Raw genomic sequence first — 14,757 nt, 5'->3', positions numbered from 1 at the left:
AAATTAGCCGGGCGTGGTGGTACGTGCCTGTGGTCCCAGCTACTGAGGAGGCTGAGGTGGAAGAATTGCTTGAACCCAGGAGGCAGAGGTTGCAGTGAGCCAAGATTGCGCCACTGCACTCCAGCCTGGTGACAGAGCAAGACTCCGTCTTAAAAAAAAAAAACAGACACTGAAATCAGCAAATATGAACTTTAAAATAACTACGAATAAAACATAAAGACAGAATCACAAAAATGAGCAATTAACAGTTACCATCAAAAATAAGTAGACAGCTTTCTAAAATAACCAAACCAGTCTTTTAATAATAAAAATAAGAACTGCTGGGGGCTGCAGGGACCCCTCAATGGATAAACAGATTCAACGAGAGGAGGTTTAATGAACTCAAAGACAGGGCTGAGGAGATTACCCAGTACACAGCACAGATACAAGGAGATAGAACAAGCTCAGATATATTAGAGTTCAAAAGGGAAGAACGAGAATTCCTAACAATGCACTGTCTTAGTTGCTATAATAAAGTACTACAGACCGGGTGGCTTACTAACAACAGACATTTATTTCTCACAGTTCTGAATGCTGGAAGTTTGAGATGAGGGTACCAGCATGGTTGGATTCTGCTGAGGACCCTCTTCCATGTTATGGACTGCTGACTTCTCCATCTATGCCCCCATGGCACAAAGAGGAAAGAGCTCTCTGGGGTCTCTTGTATAAATCCCTCACGACCTAATTACTGCCCCAAGACCTCACTTCCTGATGTGGAGTTATGATTTCAACATTTAACTTCTGGGAAGAAAAACATTCAGTCTATAACATGCATCATCTAATTGGAACTCCAAAAGAATAGAAAAACAAATGGCCAGGCGTGGTGTCCCATGTCTGTAACCCCAGCATTTGGGGAGGCTGAAGCGGGTGGATCACTTGAGGTCAGGAGTTCAAAACCAGCCTGGCCAACATGCAGAAGCCCTGCCTCTACTAAAAATACAAAATTAGCTGGGCATGGTGGGACATGTCTGTAATCCCAGCTACTTGGGAGGCTGAGGCAGGAGAACTGCTTGAGCCCAGGAGGCGGAGGTTGCAGTGAGCCAAGATCATGCCGCAGTGAGCCAAGATCACGCCGCAGTGAGCCAAGATCACATCACTGCATTCCAGCCTGGGCAACAAGGTGAAACTCTGTCTCAAAAAAAAAACGAAGAAAAAAAGAAAGAAAGAATAGAAAAAACGAAGGAAAGGAATATGACAAGATAACAGCTAAGAATTTCCCAGAATACGAAAACACACATCCATCAAGCAGGATACGCTTATTTTTATGGAACCAAAGACTGCCGAATGCTGTCTTCCAAGTGCCGAGAGAATCATCAGTTAGAAATGTGTCCTGACTGAAGTCACTGTTTACCACCAGCAGCTCGACATACACTAGAGGACTTTTCAAAGACTGTACTTCAGAAATGGTCTGAGATGAAAACAAATGAGGAGCAGAGAAACTTGCAAATATATTCCAAAATTTAAATGCCATCTAAACAAAAGAAGACAATAATGTCTACCTCAAGCAATCTAAAAAAGACAGGACTAAGCTACTAGAGAAGTTTTCTGTATGCTTTGGGAGAGGGGATATTGATATTTTATACTTATTAGGTATTGTCAGAGTGAATGTGTCCCCCCAAAATTGACATGCTGACATCCTCACCCTCAAGGTGATGATCTTAGGAGGCAGGCCTTTGGGAGGTGATTAGATCCTAGGGTAGAGCCCCCATGAAGAGGATTACTGTCCTTTTAAGTGCCCTTGCTCTATCTCTCTGCCATGTGAGGAAATTAATCAGAAGACAGCAGTCTGCAAACCAAGAATCAGGTCCTCCACAGACACTGAACCTGTTGGCATTCAGATCTTGGAATTCCCAGTCTCTTGAACTGAGTATTGTTCAAACCACTGGGTCCATGATACTCTGTTACAGCAGCCCTGGCTAAGACAGGTATGAGGGTAAAAATTTTAAGATAACCATCAAAAGAATGGAAATGGTACTGCATTTCAAAGCTAGTGGGGAAGGTAAGAGAGCGCTGAGCAGGAAAAAACCAAGCACTTAAGTAAAAGCGAGGCCAGGCATGGTGGCTCAAGCCTGTAATCCCAGCACTCTGGGAGGCCGAGGCAGGTGGATCACGAGGTCAAGAGATCGAGACCATCCTGGTCAACATGGTGAAACCCCGTCTCTACTAAAAATACAAAAATTAGCTGGGCATGGTGGCGTGTGCCTGTAATCCCAGCTACTCAGGAGGCGGAGGCAGGAGAATTGCCTGAACCCAGGAGGCGGAGGTTGCAGTGAGCCGAGATCGCGCCATTGAACTCTAGCCTGGATAGCAAGAGTGAAACTCTGTCTCAAAAAAAAAAAAAGGAAGTAAAAGCAGGGAAGATAAAAAAGAAACACTAGAAAAAGAAAGGGGGAAAAACTACAAAGAAAAAAATCGAAACACATCAGTAACCAGAAAAAAGGCAAACAGTCACTACTGCCAGTCAAAAGACAAATTCTAGGCCAGGTGCAGTGGCTCACGCCTGTAATCCCAACACTTTAGGAGGCCAAGGTGGATGGATCACCAGAGGTCAGGAGTTTGAGACCAGCCTGGCCAACATGGTAAACCTGTCTCTACTAAAAATACAAAAATTAGCCAGGTTCGGTGGCGGGCACCTGTAATCCCAGCTACTTGGGAGGCTGAGGCAGGAGAATTGCTTGAACCCAGGAGGCGGAGGTTGCAGTGAGCCGAGATCATGTCATTGCACTCCAGTCTGGGCAGCAGGGCAAGAATCTGTCTAAAAAAAAAAAAAACGAACAAACAAACAAACAAAAAAAACAAATTCTATATATTTTTAAAAGAGCCAAAATTCAGCTACATAGTATTTATGAGATAACACTTAAACACGAGTACACAAAAAGGGCGAAAGGAATGAGATGGAAAAATACATACCAGTGAAATTCCATCCCCCAAAACAGCTCAAGTAGCTATATTACCATCAGAAAAATAAGACTTTATGACAAAAGTCTAAGGATTTGGGAACTACTATGAAAAAAAAAAAAATCAATGATCCAATTTACTAAGATACAATCATTTAAATTTGTATATGCCTAATAAAATAACCTCAATCTATATGAAAGTAGAACATATAAATCAAAAATGGATAGAATCGGCCGGGCGCAGTGGCTCAAGCCTGTAATCCCAGCACTTTGGGAGGCCGAGGCGGGTGGATCACGAGGTCAAGAGATCGAGACCATCCTAGTCAACATGGTGAAACCCCGTCTCTACCAAAAATACAAAAAATTAGCTGGGCATGGTGGCGCGTGCCTGTAATCCCAGCTACTCAGGAGGCTGAGGCAGGAGAATTGCCTGAACCCAGGAGGCGGAGGTTGCGGTGAGCTGAGATGGCGCCATTGCATTCCAGCCTGGGTAACAAGAGCAAAACTCTGTCTCAAAAAAAAAAAAAATGGATAGAATTTCAAGTATTAAAAGGCAAACTGGCCGCCACAGCAGGAAATCAAAAACACTGCACTTATAAATTGATATTTAGGACATGCAAGCAAACCAGTATGTTTATAAAATTAGGAAAGTATATAAGATTTGAAAAACAAAATCAGGAAGGCTGATTGATGTATAACTCCAGTTCCAACAATGAAGGAGTATAGATTTTTCTGTAGCATACAATGGAAGAATTCTAAAAACTGACCATATTAACACATTTCAAAGAAGCGTCTCAAATAAACCATACTGTCAGGACACAAAAGCATTTTTACAATGAAAGTCACTCATAATAGGAATTTAAAATACTTGGTGCTGAATGCTTACCACATTACTACCTGTCAAAACTGTGGGCATGCAAACAAAAATGGTACTTAGAAATATGTAAGCCTTGAGGCCAGGCGAGGTGGGCAGATCACCTGAGGTCAGGAGTTCACAAGACCAGCCTAGCCAATATGGCGAAACGCCATCTCTACCAAAAATACAAAAATTAGCCAGGCGTGGTGGCACATGCCTGTAATGCCAGCTACTCAGGAGGCTGAGGCAGAAGAATCGCTTAATACAGGAAGTGAAGGTTGCAGGGAGCAGAGACTGCACCACTGCACTCCAGCTTGGGTGGCAGACTGAGACCCTGTCTTGGAAAAAAAAAAAAAGGAAGAAATATATAAGCCTTGAATGCTTACCCACAAAAGGCTGTAACTTAAGGAACTAAGCATCCAACTGACGGGGTCAGGAAAAGAAGACAAAATAAACCTAAAAACAAATGTGAACACAAAAACTTTTCTTGACGCTCGTTGTCAGTATCTTAGGAGATAAGAGAAATGCGCAATGCTAAAGGCCAGGTGGTAAGAGGCTTCAACCCAAAGGATAGCCTAGTGGAGCATGCATCCTCTGAAAACAAATTTCCCTTTAAGAATCAGACCAGTTAGTGTCCATAAAAGGGAGTCAGGCACACACAGTATGAAAATCAGTTTTTGTAAACTCCAGACGTCCCTAACAAAAAAAAAAATAAAACGGAATGCTTTTCTAATCACAGCACAGAAACAGCATGTCTAGCCAAAAGTTCACCCAAGATATTCTTAAAAAGCCCGACTAGCTGGATCTCAGGGCAAATAAAGGATCTGAGTCCAAATTAACAGAAAAAGGGAGAAATAATCTCTTCAGAACAAAGTAACAACCACATGTGATGATAGTTCTTTTTTTAAATCTTTATTACTACCAAAATTAAAATAACTATCTTAGCGGAAAAAATACCATTAACACCAGTCAGTAAAACTTCATGTTTCCAAATATAAAATAACTTCAAATCCAGACATTTATATCTTAAGACACCCAGACCCAATATAATCAGCGGACAGAGCCACTTTGAAGTTACACGTAAAGAATAATTTGGAGAACTGTACTTTACACTCGGTTGAGAGACTTAGTCCTCCTGGTTACTAACAGCCCTGATCATATTTCTGTGGTGATGATGCTTTGATTCTGCAATCCCGATTCACAATGGAGTACTGCCCTCATTCTACCCCTACCCCACCAAATCTGCTTAACTCACAAATCATATTAACACATTTTAGCTCTCAGAATGAGAGCTAAAATAACAATCGGATTATACCAACCTTGAATTATTTTCTCCTTGTTAAATCTTGTTTCTCCACTAAAATAGAAAGAGAAGGAGAACCTTATTAACCAAATTATGCTATTTTTGAGAGGAGGAAAAAAATCGGCAATGAAGTACAGTGATATTCATAAAGGTAACATATGAAACTTGTAACACTTCATAATCCAACCTGTAATAACAATTTCTTCTAAACTAATATTTGCAATCATCTTCCCTAATGAAGAGCTAAAAATTTCAAACTACTCCAAACTAAAATGTATAGATCAGCAATCTATCTTAAGTGAATTGCAGGTGGGAAATCCTACTAAAAAATATAACACAAATACAATTCTAGCCAAATAATCTTGTTAAAATAAATATATGGATCAAAACCACTCTCACTGGCAGCAGGACCAAAAGTGTGAGGGTCAGTCCATTCATTGCCGGACTGAATGAGCAAATCAAAGAGAATCTGAACGGAATGAGAGAGAAGTGCACAAACCTTCAGAACCCCCCGCCTTCTCTTAGTTCCTACTTCCTCAGCAGTTACTTTTTGTCGTCCTGTGAGCGATCTTGCAGACCAATTGCACACTGAAGTGAGGTTTGAGTACCACTCTTTTAAAAAGTAAAATACCAGAGCAAATCAAAACCATCTGAAGCAACCAGAAGGGTAAAACATGAAACTTCGTCACAAAGTAACTGGGGTGACTGAGGTTGGAGGGGGAAAAGGGCAGGAAGTGCACGGGCAAGACTGGACGGCAGGATAGGCTGACAGTAAATGTAATGGTCAAATACATGAAAAGTAGGATCAAGGAGAATTCAGTTGAAGTTTCTTTGAGCGCTGATTAAATGTTTGCTGACCCAACCTGTTCACTAGGATTGCTGGGCCGTAAGGTATGCAAATGTCCAGCTTTATTAGTTAATGCTAAAGTGTCATACCAAGTTACACCACCCTGTAGATACCACCCTCAACAAGACTCAGTGATGTCAGATTTCTTTAATTTGTGCCAGTCTGGTACCTGGTAACAATTCACCTCACTTGAAGCACTAGTTTACAATAATAATAATTAAAATGGCACATAGGATTGATTTTACTCAGATCTAGAAAAAAAAAAAAAAATCTACCAGACCTAAAAGTCAGAATCACAAACTCAGGCCTTGGCCTGGAATCCTGTCCCTTGTTCACAAAAACAGCTGTGTGCCAACGTCTGCCAAGACACAGATTGCTGGATTTGGCCAATATGAAGGTTCTTTAAGACCCAACCCAAGGCCAGTTCTTTCAGGTAGTCTCCCTCCTTGGTACCATTCTCCAGCTACCTGTTCTATTTAATTCCCATACTCTACGCTCCCATTGTCCACTGGCACCACCAACACAAACTATCATCTCTGTGCTAATTGACTTTTTAGCTGTGTGTCTATCCTGGCTCCACTTCCTTAAAGGCACAACCAGAGACTGCATACCCTTAACACGCCCAGGACCTGGAGAAAATCCTGGGAAGTGACGGAACTTCAGTGAATGTACTTTTGCCTATGGAGGGTCATCTGGAAATATCTATCAAAATGACAAATGTGTTTACCCTTTTATCCAATAACCCAATTACTCAGAATAACTGAATTCACTCAATTTGAAAAGATCATTTGCAGCTGGGTGTGGTGGCTCATGCCTGTAATCCCAGCACTTTGGGAAGTCGAGGTGAGCCTGGATCACTTGAGGTCAGGAGTTCAAGACCAGCCTGGCCAACATGGTGAAACCCTGTCTCTATTAAAAATACAAAAATTAGCCGGGCATGGTGGCAGGCACCTGTAATCCCAGCTACTCAGGAGGCCGAGGCACGAGAATTGTTTAAACCAGGGAGGCAGAGGTTACAGTGAGCCGTGATCATACCACTGCACTCCAGCCTGGGTGACAGACCGAGACTCTGTCTCATGCACAAAAAAACATCATTAAGTACAGTATTATTTCTGGTAGCAACAGATTATAAATAACCCAAATGTCCATTAACAAGGAAACTCATTTCCTTAACTATGGCCAGAACCATTATTTATATCAACAAATAAACAGTGATATAGCTACCTAATAAAATCCTATGTAAATGTGTCCTTTGAAGAGAGAGACTATATGTAAAGATATAGAATGCTCACCAAGATATATGATTAAGTAGAAAAAGCAAGGTACAGAATAATAGAAAGCTACCTTTCTAGAGAGGAGGGAAATAAACATCTGGATCTGCACAAAGAAACCACGGAAGGATAAACACGAAACTAGTAAACATGATCACCTATTGGTTGGGGGGAGAACAGGAAGACTAGGGATAATTGTTTTGATTTCTAAACATGTGGATGTGTTAGCTTAAAAACGAATGTATGATAAAGAAATAAAATTTCACAGGCCGGGCGCGGTGGCTCAAGCCTGTAATCCCAGCACTTTGGGAGGCCGAGGTGGGTGGATCACAAGGTCAAGAGATCGAGACCATCCCGGTCAACATAGTGAAACCCCGTCTCTACTAAAAATACAAAAATTAGCTGGGCATGGTGGTGCGTGCCTGTAATCCCAGCTACTCAGGAGGCTGAGGCAGGAGAATTGCCTGAACCCAGGAGGCGGAGGTTGCGGTGAGCTGAGATCACGCCATTGCACTCCAGCCTGGGTAACAAGAGGGAAACTCCGTCTCAAAAAAAAAAAAAAAAAAAGAAATAAAATTTCACAGAACTATGTATACCTTAGTAAAAACCAACAGCACTGATTAGCCACTATCATTGTTGTTAATATCAATAAAAGAGTTCCTAGGCTGGGTGCAGTGGCTCACACCTGTAATCCCAGCACTTTGGGAGGCCATGGAGGGCAGATCACTGAGACCAGCCTGGAGTTTGAGACCAGCCTGGCATGGTGAAACCCCATCTCTACTAAAATACAAAAATGAGTCGGGCGTGGTGGCAGGTACCTGTAATCCCAGTACTCAGGAGGCTGAGACAGGAGAATCACTTAAATCCAGGAGGCAAAAGTTGCAGTGAGCCAAGATTGCGCCACTGCACACCAGCCTGGGCAACAAGAGCGAGACTTTGTCTCAAAAAAAAGATTTCCTACACTCCAAAATTCATTCAGAATCTCATAAAAGGGTCATGAAAGAGGATATTAACCTCTGCCATTCAGATGGCTAAAGCAGAAGCATCCAGGGCAAAGACGGGAAATCTGTCATTTTTAATCTAGAAATAGTTACCATGTATTTTACTTCCTGTCTTAGCCTCAAAATCTTGCTGAGACCAAGAATGAAATATCTTGTTATTTCAACCCAAGTAACATCCTCGTTAGACAGTGGCTTATGGCCTTTAAATTAAACCTGGCCTAAAACTGTCTCCATGCCTAGAGAGCGATCACCTAACTTAATATGTAAGCAAACTGCAACATAATTCCTGTAATAAGAACGAAGTCTCAGCCAATTATGGGCTGCAAACTGCTCAGACATGTCCAAATAAAGCAAAGTGGGACCTGTAACCAATCAGGCTATTTCTGTATGTCACGTCCTTTTTTTTTTTTTTTTTTCTTTTCTTTTTTTTTGAGATGGAGTCTCACTCTGCAGCCCAGGCTGGAGTGCAGTGGTGTCATCTCAGCTCACTGCAACCTCCAACTCCCAGGTTCAAGCTATTCTCCTGCCTCAGCCTCCCAAATAGCTTGGATTACAGGCACACGCCACCACACCCAGCTATTTTTTGTATTTTTAGTAGACAGGATTTCACTATGCTGGCCAGGCTGGTCTTAACTCCTGACCTCAGGTGATCCTCCTGCCTCAGCCTTCCAAAGTGCTGGGATTACAGGTGTGAGGCACAGAGCCTATAAGCCTGGCCTGTCACTTCTTTTCTCTGTCTATAAATACTGCTTGCCTATGTCGCTGGGTTAAGCATTCTGAAGCTTTAGTGGTTCAGGCGCTGTCTGATTTATGAATCATTTCTTTGCTCAAATAAACTAAGTCTAATTTGTCTAAAGTTTTTCTTTTAACACAGCTAATACAATTTCTAGCCAAAGCCAAAGAAGCACCCTCATTTTAAAATCCAGGGTGAGGAGAAACTTAGTAATTTGCCAAGCAAGAAATCATGTAAGAGCCACCAAAAAACTCAGTATTTACAAATCACAGAAATTTAGCAGAGATGATTACTTTTTATATACTTGCTGAAAAGATTAACTCAGCATACTTATTTAATCAAAGTAGGTGATGAAAGAGTTAGATTAAAATAAAAGATTATACTGTCAAAATGTCATTTCATAAAAAACAGCCAGGCGAAGTGGCTCACGCCCATAATCCCAGCACTTTGGGAGGCTCAGGTGGGTGGGATCACCAGAGGTCAGGAGTTTGATCAGCCTGGCCAACATGGAGAAACCCCATCTCTACTAAAAATACAAATCAGCTGGGTATAGTGGCTTGTGCCTGTAATTCCAGCTATTCAGGAGGCTGAGGCAGGAGAATTTCTTGAACCCAGGAGACAGGTTGCAGTGGGCTGAGATTATGCCACTGCACTCCAGCCTGGGTGACAGAGTGAAATTCAGTCTCATTAAAAAAAAAAAAAAAAAAAAAAAAAAAAAAAGAATCCCAGAAATTTGGTGGTATCATAAAAGTACTGCTCTACCATCTAATGGTTTTCAGTGAAAGCAGCATAACTGCTGTGATACGAAGGGCTCATTTAGCCGTAAATCAACAGAGGCTGCTGTAGACACAATAGTATTATTAACCATCATGGCATTCGGTTTAGCTGTTTGGCCTTTTTGCCTTCAATCACTTTATAAATATTAAAGAGTAGGGATCCAAAAATAGTTTTTTTCTAAAAACTTTCATAAATATTTAGTTTTACAGCTTTTATCAGCTTCATTGAGAGGTTTATATAAATCCTTGAAGTAACTGTTTAATTAGCATGTTTGGGAAACGGGAAAAGAAAGCTGATGGCTAAAATAGCTTTACTATTAATCTATTTCCCCTAACCATGTCTGACTTGTGATAGTAGCAGAGAAGGTGAACGGAGCTAAAAGGTCAGAGGGATGTATTTTGAAGGAGTCAGGAATAACACCACTCATTTTCAAAATCTGCAGTGTGATCCATTTCCAAAACAGAAACCTGACTCTGCAGGAATCCAAGTGCTTATGCCAAGATGCTAAGTCTTAGGACCAGCCATTTATAGGACCTACAAATATATATCATTCATTTTGTAGATTATCTCACAGCTCTTCATTTAAAAGATGTTTTAGCTTGTTAGTCCAGATTTATATGCTGCAGCATTTCTTCAGAAATCGTAACAGAAAGCTCAGTATCTCTTAAGTCCTTTTAAGGAATTCAAATTCAACACACAATACTCAGCTTGCTACAAAACAGGGGCAATTAATGGGAAATTCGTGTAAATTTGGGTCAAGTTTTCAAAATAGTTATTCTTTAGTGTAAATGAAAATGTAAAGCCTCACCTGATACCACGCATACAGCTTGGTCCTAATTCCTTTACACTAATAAATTCATTTGCAAATATAAAAATTTCAAGGGCTAGCACCACATGACTTTGGGCTGTCTTTGATTGTTATAAAGTATCTGTACAAGGTACCTTTATGCTTTTATAAAGTATTAAAATTTTTTAAAGTATTAGCTTTATAAAAGTACTAAATTACAGATGACCTAATAGCATTTTGCTTGCTTTATTAATATCCAGAACAATTACTAGCAATACACAAAAAGGAACTGCCAATAGAGGTACAGTAAGCAAAATCAGTTTTGCTATCAATAACATTACTAATTCATCTTTAAGTCATTCAAAGTAAATTAACTTTAGTTGGCCCAAAAGTTTTAAAGTTTTAAGAACTGCCTAAAACTGGAAGTGAAATAGATTGTTTTGCAGAAGACTTACCGCAAACACCTACAAATAGCATTTGAAGGTACCAGAGCCTTCAACAGTATGTGATGGCATTGCTGACCTATACGTGTTGGAGTTTTCAACAAGGCTGTGCCGTAAGATCATGAGAAGTTAGTTTGACAATGATAATAGACTTGAATTCTGGAATCTTGGGCAGTCTATTCCAGAAATGATATACACTGGTACTTTCATGTCAAAGTATGAAAAAAGACAAACACATGCAGAAACAGCACAAGATTCTTAATGGGTTCTGTTGAATTTAAATTGCTTTAACGATTTTTTTTTTTTTTTTTTTTTTGCATTACCTGAAGAGGTAAGTACAATAAAATTATCTAACTCTTCAAAAAGTCATTACATTTAACTATAGTGATTACGAGTCAAATTTAAAATCACTTCTCTTCCTAAAAGAATCACCAGGTTTTAGCTTTGAGAACCCCGAAGGCAAGAAGAGGGATGGTCCGGACAGGAAAGCACCAAACCAGCCCTGTCAATTACTTCAACACTCTATCCTCCTACACATGAAACAGAACAAAATAAACTATTCTCATCGTTCCACACGATTATATTAGGAGAATAAAAAGTAGCCTCGAAAATGGCTGGTGATGTTCAAGTAATCTACAAATACCAGGTTTTAACACATCAAATGGAAACAAAAGACGTGAGTGGTTAAGTTGCTTTGATTAAAATCCTACCTCCTCAACTTGCCATGTGACTTTAAGCAAGTTACATGGCCTCTCTGACTCAGCTGCCTCACCTGAAAAACAAGAATATCAGTCCTTAACTCACAAAACTGTCAGATTTTAATGCCTGGCAAATATTCATTCATTAAGACTTCATTTTAAAATGATTCCTATGAGGTCTCCAGAATCAAACGCTTCTTAAGCAGCAGGAAGAGAATAAAATCCACATTTGTATGACTGTTGTCTATTAAGAATATAAACAGGCATCTTACTTTTCTTACTTGTCTTAACCCAGATATTCTATAACTTCTGAGTTTTCTATTTTTCTTTCATTCTTTTTTTTTTTTTAAGACAGGGTCTCACTCTGTCATCCAGGCTGAAGTGCAGTGGCCCAATCACAGCTCACTACAACCCTGACCTCCCAGGCTCAAGTGATCCAAGTGATTCTTCTGTCTCAGCCTCCCTAGGAGCTGGGACTACAGGCATGTACCATCAGACCCAGCATTTTTTTTTTTTTTTTTTTTTTTGGTAGACAGGAGGTTTCAGCGTGTTGCCCAGGCTGATCCACCCACTTCTGCCTCCCAACATGCTAGGATGACAGGCGCCAACCCCTTTAATGGTCTGACATTGTGACACTGTGACGGCTGGGTCAGGCGTCTAGAAAGTACTCTAACATTGGAAGAAAGGGTGATCAGCCCTCTAGTTCCTGTTCTGCTACCAATTCGCTGTATGACCTTTAGTAACTTAGGAATTCTCCCAAGGCATTCTATTAACCGAGAAGTGTGGGGAGAAGAGATAGAGAGGAACCAGATTTCTAAAGGCAGCCATTAAAATCTTGCGAATCCTAAAAGGACAATTTTAGAGGATTCTCAAGATTATCTTTCTTATAAAGGAAGGGCAGGCCAGAAAAGACAGCAGTTAAATCAACTGACAAAGTTAAATCATATTAGTGTCCCTTGTAAGCTCCATGAAAGCAGAAATCGTATCTTACTAGCACATAGTTATCTACTGGTGTGATAAACTATACCTTCGTATTTGGAATCAACTGCACTTTTATTGGGGCTGTCTTTACAGAAATAGAAGTTACTTCTCAGATATATTTCTTCCCCTGTTGCATCATACACTTTACCTGTCCCCCATTTAATAATCACATTAAAACAGTGAGATAGGCACTATCATTTGCCTATAAGCAAACTTCAGTCAGATTAAGTCGGTTAACTGAAGCCCAGACTACCTGGCTCTCAGCTGGAAAATGGATTCCAACCGAGGTCTATCTTGCCTGAAAAATCTGTGCTCTTAGCCGGGGAGGGTGGTTCAGGCCTGTAATCCCAGCACTTTGAGAGGGCAAAGTGGGCAGATCACTTGAGGTCAGGAGTTCGAGACCAGCCTGGCCAACATGGTGAAACCCCGTATCTACTAAAAAATAAAATTAGTCGGGCATGGTGGCGTGTGCCTATAATCCCCACTACGAGGAAGACTGAGGCAGGGGAATCGCTTGAACCCGGGAGGCGGAGGTTGCAGTGTGCCGAGATCGCGCCAATGCACTCCAGCCTGGGTGACAGAGCGAGGTTCTATCTCACAAAAAAAAGAAAAATCTGTGCTCTTAACTACCCTGATTTTTCACCTCCCATTAACACTTGGCAATTACATGTGGATAAGAAAAGATAAAAGACATAAAGACAGATCAGCATTCAGCTCCGTGTAACGTTATGATAATAAAAATCTTTATTTGGGATGACGCGGTCTTCTGAGATCAGACCTGAGGCCCTGCTTTGTCTCCCAGAACTGTAACCTCTGGGGAAAAGAAAGAAGTCTCATATATGTGCCTTGGGGCTGACTGCCTGGGGGAACAGCAGAGACAGAGAGGATAACGGAAGGCAGCCGGCATCAAAAACATCGGCAAGGACGAGAAATTGTGCAAACTCTCTGCAACCTGCTGGGCAGCAAAAACGGTGCCCAGAGAAGTCTGGGGACATGGGTGTCTTTCAGCCACCGCGTACCTGCGAACCCCGATCCCTAGCTCCTCGGGGCCTCGCTTTATCTGAAACACGGGATGAAGCTATCTAAGACCTGCCGTCCTCCCTCGGGGCTGCTGGAGTGAGACGAGGGGTGACACGAGACGGCCCCAAGGCAAGCTCCCCGGAAAAAGCGCTTCCCAGACAGCCTTCCCCGGGCCGGAGCCGGCAGGGAGCGGAGAGGGTGGCAGACCCGTGTTCCCTTCACCCGCTCCAATACACTCAAGGAAGAGAGAGAGAAAGTCACCCTGCCACAGCCATACTCACTGCCGGATAACAGTCAGAGCGAAGCGAGCCATGTTCCCGGAGCCGCTCCCCGTCCGTGGCCCCACGCGCCGCAGCTCCCGCACTGCGGACCACCTCCCCACACCACTTCCGCCAGCCGCCGGCCGGCTCCGCCACCATTGGCCGAGGCGGCCCTGCACGTCATCCCCACAGGCCAATCAGCGCCGAGCGAGGCCGACGGGGCGGGGGAGACGCGGGAGCCACGAGGCCCCGCCCAGGACTGCGGCGCTTGCGCCCCTGCGCGCGGGCCTGTGATTGGTGCGCGGCAGGTGCGTGTGACCCCGCCCGCGGAGGCCGCTGGAGGATTTCTTCCCCCGCCAGCCTGCAGCTAGCCTTCGGGCAGATAAGGAAGCCGGCGCTCGGATTTGTTGTGGTTGATCCGATTGAGACTGGCATGCAGCCTTAGTCTCGTAGCTGGCCACTGTGATGAATGCCTCACGGGTGTACAGCGACTTACAGCCTGTGTTCTGTGAGTTCTGTTAATCCCTCACCTTGGGGACGTAGGGTCAGCAAGGTCTGCAGACTCAGACCCACCCACCCCACTTCCCCAGGACCAGACGCTCCCCTTGACCAAACTTCGGTCAGGTCCCTTTTCTAGACTAGACGGCATCCTTGGCCTGCTGAGCCCGATTTTACCAAAGAGCCCTAATAAACCAGTTTATCAAGAGTCCCCTCACTCCTGATAACTCTCTTCTAAAGCCCTTGATATCTAATCAAGTTCCTCCTCCCTCTCCCCCTCCATGACTTGCCACGTTCTGGTAATTTTCCATCTTCTCCTTCATCCCTTCCATCCCGCCCCCTGGCT

At 42.6% G+C, this 14,757-nt stretch overlaps 1 protein-coding gene across 1 annotated transcript in view; it reads right to left on the bottom strand.

Annotated features, from left to right (window-relative positions):
- Window positions 1-14,034, bottom strand: part of TIGAR (TP53 induced glycolysis regulatory phosphatase) — a 28,401-nt gene extending 14,367 nt beyond the window's left edge. The window contains exons 1-2 of the mRNA XM_074403413.1: window positions 13,935-14,034; window positions 5,112-5,149 (exon numbers count right to left, since the gene is read on the bottom strand). Of these exons, the coding sequence (XP_074259514.1) occupies window positions 5,112-5,149; window positions 13,935-13,966 (70 nt within the window). The 5' untranslated portion in view covers window positions 13,967-14,034. The remainder of the gene's footprint in view (window positions 1-5,111; window positions 5,150-13,934) is intronic.
- Window positions 14,035-14,757: the final 723 nt, after the last annotated feature.

Source organism: Saimiri boliviensis, chromosome 7 (genome assembly GCF_048565385.1).
Source record: "Saimiri boliviensis isolate mSaiBol1 chromosome 7, mSaiBol1.pri, whole genome shotgun sequence".
Lineage (NCBI taxonomy): Eukaryota > Metazoa > Chordata > Mammalia > Primates > Cebidae > Saimiri > Saimiri boliviensis.
Note: the sequence above shows the minus strand (reverse complement) of the source record. Positions and strands in the feature narration are given on the sequence as shown.